This window comes from Quercus robur, chromosome 4 (genome assembly GCF_932294415.1).
Source record: "Quercus robur chromosome 4, dhQueRobu3.1, whole genome shotgun sequence".
Taxonomy (NCBI): Eukaryota; Viridiplantae; Streptophyta; class Magnoliopsida; order Fagales; family Fagaceae; genus Quercus; species Quercus robur.
In genome coordinates, this window is record NC_065537.1 from 52,013,554 (window position 1) to 52,021,242 (window position 7,689).

The 7,689-nt window shown below is 34.6% G+C and overlaps 1 protein-coding gene across 1 annotated transcript; it reads left to right on the plus strand.

The window, feature by feature from the left end:
- Nucleotides 1–859: 859 nt before the first annotated feature.
- Nucleotides 860–3,866, plus strand: LOC126722921 (uncharacterized). Its single transcript, XM_050426081.1, has 5 exons — nucleotides 860–1,668; nucleotides 2,077–2,198; nucleotides 2,303–2,343; nucleotides 2,432–2,530; nucleotides 3,414–3,866. The coding sequence occupies exons 1-5, from the start codon at nucleotides 1,095–1,097 to the stop codon at nucleotides 3,583–3,585; spliced, it is 1,008 nt and encodes a 335-aa protein (XP_050282038.1). The 5' UTR covers nucleotides 860–1,094; the 3' UTR covers nucleotides 3,586–3,866.
- Nucleotides 3,867–7,689: the final 3,823 nt, after the last annotated feature.

Consider the following 7,689-nt stretch of genomic DNA (forward strand, 5'->3'; position numbering starts at 1 on the left):
AGAATTCTATCTTGTATAAAAAAAAAAAAAAAAACCAAAATAATAGTTTATACAAAAATGACAGCAATTAAGGTAAAATCTTCGCATACTTACCTCAGAGCACTAGCAATAGTAGTGCTAAATAGCTATATAGCTATTTTTATCACTACTAAAAATTAAAATGTACCCTGCAATAGTGAAGCCAGAGTAATTTTTTTGGTTCCACAGTTACAGTGTACAACTATTTTTGGCTGTGCAATGTAGTTGAAAGATAAGTTTTTATTTTTATTTATTTATTTATTTTATGTTTACACTACTTTTCTTATTTTTTATTCTTTCTCTTGCATTTCATTTTGTGTTCACACTACTTTTTCTCGCTCCATACCTTTGTGCATTGAATGAAATATTATTTTATTAATTGTATTCAGTTAAATGAAATATTATTTTGTTGTGTTAAATGTTAAAATAAAATTACTACCGTAAGAAAATAATATAAATAAAATGACTTTTCTTGGCTTGAAAAGCTAAAATTTTGACTCAGATACTCTCACCTAATTTTTACTCTGCTCAAAAAGGTAAAAAGTTTCTTTCCAATTCTCGAGGCAAACACGTGACCAAACTATTTTAAATTTAACTAACTTCCACGTGCAAACTCATTTTGACATATCTACCTCACTCACAAAATCAAAAATCCCCTCACCACAACACCATTCTCGTAATTCACACACTCTCAACAAACTCTACCTGCCCACCCCCACGTATAAAAAAAAGAACTCTCTCGAATCTTATAATAGAATATGCCTTAATTTCCACCAATCACATTATAACCAAAAAAAAAAAAAAAAAAACCATAAAACAAAACAAAACAAAATCAAATCTTTCAATTTTTCAAATAGACCCCACGACTCAACCCTTCATCTCTGCTTGGCCGTCTCAGAACCTCAGCTACCAAAAACTTAAAAATGCCTTCCACGTTTCCACAGCTTAATATCTATCGCTACTAAGCGAAAACACAAGGTTTTTCAAATGGGTGCGTAGGTTAAGCAGGGATACACACCCCTGGCAGCGCAGGTTAGCATATACTCCAAAACAAAATTTTACACTTTCTCTTTGTGATGCTTGGTGTACTGTGTGCTCGTCCCAAGCCTTGGATCCTTACCTCGCTTTCTTACCATTCATTCTTTCACGGCTCGGCGGCTCATCACCACCAGAACCCCAGGCGCTTCCATAACGGCGGCGTGTCGTTCAATCGGCGCCGCCACCACTCGACGGCGTGTCGTCTAGAAGGCCCGTTCGTCGGAGGCGGCGCGGCGTCGATATGGCACGCGATCACGCCGTCGTCGACTCGCTCGAGTCGCCGGAGCGGCGGCGGAGGAGGAGACATCAGCCTCAGGCTGAGGAGGAAGTCGATGCTCCGGTGTGAGAGGAGAGGGGAGGGGTCTTGGAACGTCGCGTGGGATGCACGCCCCGCGCGGTGGCTCCACAGGCCTGACTCGGCCTGGCTCCTCTTCGGCGTCTGCGCTTGCCTCAACGCGCCGCCGCTCCTCGATTCGGTGGCGGCTGAGGAGAACGCCGAGGCGGAAGAGAGAATCGACGGCTGCGATAATAACAAGAAGGAAATGATCGACGGTTCCGCTTTGGTTGAATCGAACACGAACAACACTGTCAACAATGATTACAGAGTCACAGGTGACTTATTAAACTCCGATTTCAATCTATTTAATATAGTGAGTTATAAATAATTTCAAATTGTTATTTGTAATTCATAAACAAGTATAATTTGTGTGTTTTGTAGTGAAAGTTATAGTGATTTTTAACAAGAGATTGAATAATTTGAATCTAATTTGTCTAAATTCATAAATGAAAAACATTAATTACAAACTATATTTTAGTTGTAACAATTTTTACGTGTAGTGTGTTTATAACCTATGAGAAAAAAAAAATAGGTTAACTAAGTAGCTTGTGAACAAGCTTAGGCTTGTTTGAAAACAAAGTTAATTGAGCTCGGCTCTTGTTCAGAATAAAATTAAATGAACAATCTTGAACTTTTAATAGTCATCCTAGTTGTTACTAACTTGATGCTATTTGGTGTTGCAGGGGTTTTGGCGGATGGGCGATGCCTATTTAGAGCGATAGCACATGGGGCTTGCTTGAGAAGTGGGGTAGAAGCTCCAGACGATAATCGTCAGAGAGAACTTGCTGATGAATTAAGAGCTCAAGTATTACTATTATTCATAATAAAAGCTTTGAGCTTTCTATGGAACTTGGAAGTTGGAAAGTTCATGACATTGATTGTTTATAACCTGTTAAGTGGTTTTTGTAGGTGGTGGATGAGCTTTCAAGGAGGCGAGAGGAAACTGAATGGTAAGGCATTTGTGATGGTTAATTGGGAGTGTGACTTTAATGGGTCGGTGTACAAAGTTTTGATTTGGTTTTTTGTTAACACGTGTAGGTTCATCGAAGGAGATTTTGATGCTTATGTGACAAGAATTCAGCAACCTTATGTTTGGGGTGGAGAGCCTGAGTTGCTGATGGCTTCTCATGTTTTGAAGTGAGTTCTAGAGTCTTTCATGAATTGTGATCATTTTACTTGGTATTTTAAAGCAATCTTCCTATAAGTATCGAACATCCAAGCCAATGAGCTGTAGCTTAATGTTGTCTCCTCTCCTTGTTTGAACAATGTGGAGGATGAGGTCGTGGGTTTAAGACCTACTGATTGTGTGTGTAATGACCTATAAAAGTAAAAAAAGTATCCAACATCCAATTGCACATATTTAAATAAAAAGTTGTTACAAACCAATTTAGCAGCTTGACTTCTGATTTTGATTGCTGTGGATACGGATTTTCAGTTTGTTTTAAACACTAGATGTTCATCATGTTGCCAATTTTCCCACTGAAAAGCACGGTCACATAACCCTTGAATTTCTATCATTTGCATTTTTATGAAGTTATTCAATTTTTCTTAAGACCATATGTTATAGTTATGGTATGGGATTAAGAGTTAAATAAAATAGAAGGATGTGCTACTTTTTTTTTTTTCTTTGGTTAATGTAGGTGTCCAGAGCTCTTTGAGAGCCCGATTATTCTTTCAAATATGTGTAGTCCTCTTTTCCCCCACATACCAAGTAATTATAGGTCCCCCACATACTAAGTAATCATAGGAAGGAAGGTGACCGCAAGATGCTAGCTAAGAGTTTGAACCTAGGACCTCATGGATCTCATGAGGCTTTGGGAAAGACTAGACCAACCCCTTCGGGTTGAAGGATGTGCTACTTGATCATCTGTGACCATGATGGAGTCTCAATGTCTCGATATGGTATCCAAATGCACCCAACATTAAAACAGAACTTTAACTTCACATTCCAAGTTCAAGTACTCTGTATCTATTAACTTATATCAAGCTCTGCATCTAATGTATTGTATTTACACTACAGGACACCAATATCAGTCTTCATGATAAATAGAACATCGGGTGCTTTGGTAAACATAGCGAAATATGGTGAAGAGTATCGAAAGGATGAAGAGAGTCCCATAAATGTGCTGTTTCATGGGTATGGTCACTATGACCTGTTGGAGTATATCTCAGAAGAAAGTTGCCAGAAATAAATGTGTAGAAGTTGGCTATAAATTCTTCATGCCTGAATCAAATAAGTCTAAACAACAATAGGAAGAGTGTACTTTTTCCACAGAGCAAATGCTTCGGCTGATCAAGATACTGCCTCAAGTTCAATGGTTTGCTGCAATTATCTCAATTTAAGCACTAGGGTTGTTCAAATTTTGTAGGTTCTACAACTACTTTTTTTTTTCTTGTGATTTCAAATTTCAATATACACATCAAAATCGATGAAATAAAATTGGGGCATGCAGGTGGATTTATGGTTGTTTTATAGGTGGTATTGATTTATCTTTTCTCTCACAATATTCTGGGAAATTGGATTTCTGTTATTTTGTGTATGCTGTAGGATATGTTATAGTTTATAATACAGTTTGCGGCACTAACTGGACATTCCCGATCCCTGCCTTGCAAAGTTGAGGTGTTATATGTCCAAAGATTTGAGCGGGCAAGGCTATTGTCGAGGATGGAGCCGCTTGCCCCAGGCTGATTTAGAACAATATTGATACATATCTCTTGAAGCACATCATGTATCCTTCATTCAACAACTTGCACTTTTATTCAAAGTCACCATTAGTAGGTGTATAATATTTAGTTTGGTCTGGTGTCATATAGAACTGATCCCTATAACAGGACTAAAAGAATCAGTCAAGGTTTGCATAAATTCTTCTGGTTGCCAAGAAGATGACTGGACAAGGCTAGATTTGATCTTTCTCTACTAATGTTGAGCTTTGAAATTTGAAATCATAGTGTTGGAAAATCAATGCCTTTCTTCAAAGCCGCATTACGTTCTTTTGGACTTTTAGCCACTTTATTACCAAGATTATTTTCCCGGAAACTTCCTACGTTTGGTCCAAACTTGGATTAGACTTTTTCTTTGCTATCGGTCTTTATTTTTGTCAACTCAAATATGTCATATCCTCCACACAAAAAAAAAATGTCATGTATAGTATTTCTCTTTCTTAAGAGAAGAATATAAATAGATGAAACTTCTGATATACTAATTTTGGTTTCAGGTTGAAGTTTCTGAGTCACTGTCAAATTTTACGGCGTTGTGTTTAGTTAACAAAAGATTACTTCCTAAATTAAAGTGAGAAAAGAAAAAGTTAAGGGTGCACGGAAGTCGCACTTTAGATGGAGATTTTTGTTCGTGAGCATCTTTTGGCATATTCTTTCTATTGATATTATTTGAGTTAAATTCCAGATAACTACCTTGAGGTTTGAGATAATACCAAATACATTCAAGACAATTAAAAAACAACCATTTTAGTTCTTAAACATAAACAAGATTATCATGCTGTTTGTTCACTACACCTAAAACAAAAGCTGCACAGTTTTTTATCCATTTTCAAGAATGAATGTTTAGAAAGGTACCCCACACTCATTTGTTCCTGCCCACCTAAATGCATTTTGCAATTTTTTTTAGTGTTTATCCTTTCATTTCCATAAAGATCAAGTTCTTTACATACCAAAAACTACAACTTAGAGGGGAAAAAAAAAAAAAAAATCCAAGTTTACATGCCAGAAGAGTCGAGATTACCAAGCAAAAGAGCCAAGTTGTTAAAAGAAGAACCTACAAAAGAAACCAGAACAAAAACTAAACCAACTATTTTTCAAGTAATTAATACTTCTTCCATTACAAGAAGTTTAGTTATATTTTGATATCAAGAACTAATTTGTACCTTTCTTCATATTAAAACTTGAACAGAAGTCCTCTTCTTCTTTGCTTAGTCCGAAATTTTTTTTTTTTTTTTTTTTTGAGTGAAAGTTGAAATTCTAACTTTGATGAAATCTAAAAAGAACCATTGAACCAACTGATTTGGGTTATTTTCTTCTAGTTTATATTAAGAGCCCTTTGTTGTTCTTGGGAAGAGCAAAAATGATGAAAACTTGTCAGACTCAAATGTGAGGATTTTGGCCTGGCCTGAACAGATGGTGTGGGGTACATTTTCTGAACTTGTTGCCTTGGAAATGAAAAAAGAAAAAAAAAACAAAGCTGTGCAAATTTCGTTTTGTGTAGTGAACAAACGGCTTGTAACAGCACTTGTCTTCTAGGACTAAAATGGTTGCTTTTTAAGTATCTTATATGTGTTTGGTATTATCCCAAACCTCAAGACAGTTAATCAGTTATCTAGAATTTACCTTATTATTTATTATTTATTTTTAGTTTTTTATTTTTATTTTTAAATTTCTGAATAAACTATTTAACTATTGGCTGGGTACATTCTTGTTTGCGAGGTATCTATTGGCTTAATTCCTATCCAGATACACAAGGTTTTAAAAGTTAAAATTCTTTGCCGTGTATGGGTAAAGGATTTAAATTTCCAATTTTCTGTCAAATAAAATTCGTTATTTGGGTGTATCATAGGAAGGCATTCAAAATTTCATCAGAAAATTTTAGCTAGAAAGTGAGGAGTAAAATTTATTGGTACAAATTCCACTGTCACGCGTGTAAATGTTATTTTCAAACTAATAGAAGTTTAATTATAAATCGATTTGGAGGAAAATTCCTCCATTTCAATGCGGGGAATTGATAAAATTATCTTAGTGTATTTTTAGTCACAAGACCTATTTAATGAGTTATGTAATTTTTTAAAATAATACATGTTGATATTTTTATGAGTTATCATGTTAGTTCCTCCAACTTGGTTTGGAATTTATAGAAAAACTATCCTCGGTATGTATTATATAAAATTTTATACAAGTCACGTGATTCATTAGATTGGTCATATAACTAAAAATATATATGAATAGTCTTATTAATCGGTACACTGTCCTCTATTATCCATATGTATTATATAAAATTTTATACAAATCACGTGTTCCATTAAATTGGTTATTTTACTAAAAATATACTTAAATAGTCTTATTAATCGCAAGGTTGTTGGTTGGAAGAATTATCTTCTAAATGATTTGGAGGTAGAACTTTTTGTTTGTACATTTTAGGGGGTTAACACAAATTGGCTAGCACGCCACGCCAGAACAACCTGTGAGACACGTTGGAGATGTGAAGTTCCTCAGTCGTCCATGCCTAGCTAATGCCTAAAGACTTTAGAATTCGAAGTAAATTAAGGTCTACTGCCGTACAAAACAATATGTGTTGTGACGTGAAGTCCTTTCAATTTCTTTGGAAGGATCATCTAATTCAAGGACTATTAAGATGCCAACTCAATCATAGCACAGAAATAATAATTGTAGGGTGGTAGGTGAACCAAGATACGACATAGACATTATTGGTCAAGATTCAAGAAGTATCCTATTGTTCAGCAGAAAATAAAGAAAAAGAAAAAGAAAAAGAAAAAATGTCGGCAGGGGAAAAAAAAAGAATAGAGGTTTGGGTCAGTTCCTATAACATCCCATAAAGTTTCAATTATTTGTTATAAAATCGTGAGGTTTTCAAATACATCAAATTCACCATTGTGAATAGCTTCAATTAGTTGTTTTGGAAAAAAAATCACATTAACTTTGCATGATTAGTGGCGATAATCAATTAGTGAGTTTTCTTAATGTGGTTACGTGAGTTTTTTGTTCATAAGAGCTAATTTAGTCTTAGGGGTTAAATTGGCAGATCTAGAAACCTCTGGGAGTTATAAGGTAGAATTGAAATCTTAGGGGATGTTTTTGCAATTGACCCAAAACTTGAGGGGTGATTTTGCATTTTGATCTTATACTCCATCCCAATTTTGTTAGGCTTGTTTAGAAAATTCAACTTTTTAAAGGAACATCATCATTATATAAAAATGTACAAGTTTCTAAAACTAACCTTCTTAATTCAAACTTTAAAGAAAGAAGGGTATTCAATTTTTAAATCAAGTAACGGGTAATGGAAGAAATTTATTTGTTGAATTTTCAAAAAGGACTTCATTTTGAAATATGGGCCTATCAATTCGGGATGCAGGGATTAGTTGAATATAATAATTTTACAAGGCTCTCGGTTAGGCACAAGAAAAATATAATTAGCTTTATCTTTTATCAAACAATTTTGTACTAATTTATTTACAAAAAAAAAATTCAATAATTTGTATAATTTTCCATAAATTTCTTATAGTACCTATATCTATGCACAAACAATGTTCTATACATCACAAAATTAAAGA

What these genes read in the sequence shown, in the direction of transcription:
- LOC126722921 (XM_050426081.1), top strand. Translation starts at nt 1,095, where the DNA reads ATGCTTGGTGTACTGTGTGCTCGTCCCAAGCCTTGGATCCTTACCTCG. An exon ending in CTGATGAATTAAGAGCTCAA is followed by an intron (nt 2,199 to 2,302) that starts GTATTACTATTA and finishes TGGTTTTTGTAG; the next exon opens with GTGGTGGATGAGCTTTCAAG. An exon ending in ATGGCTTCTCATGTTTTGAA is followed by an intron (nt 2,531 to 3,413) that starts GTGAGTTCTAGA and finishes TTTACACTACAG; the next exon opens with GACACCAATATCAGTCTTCA.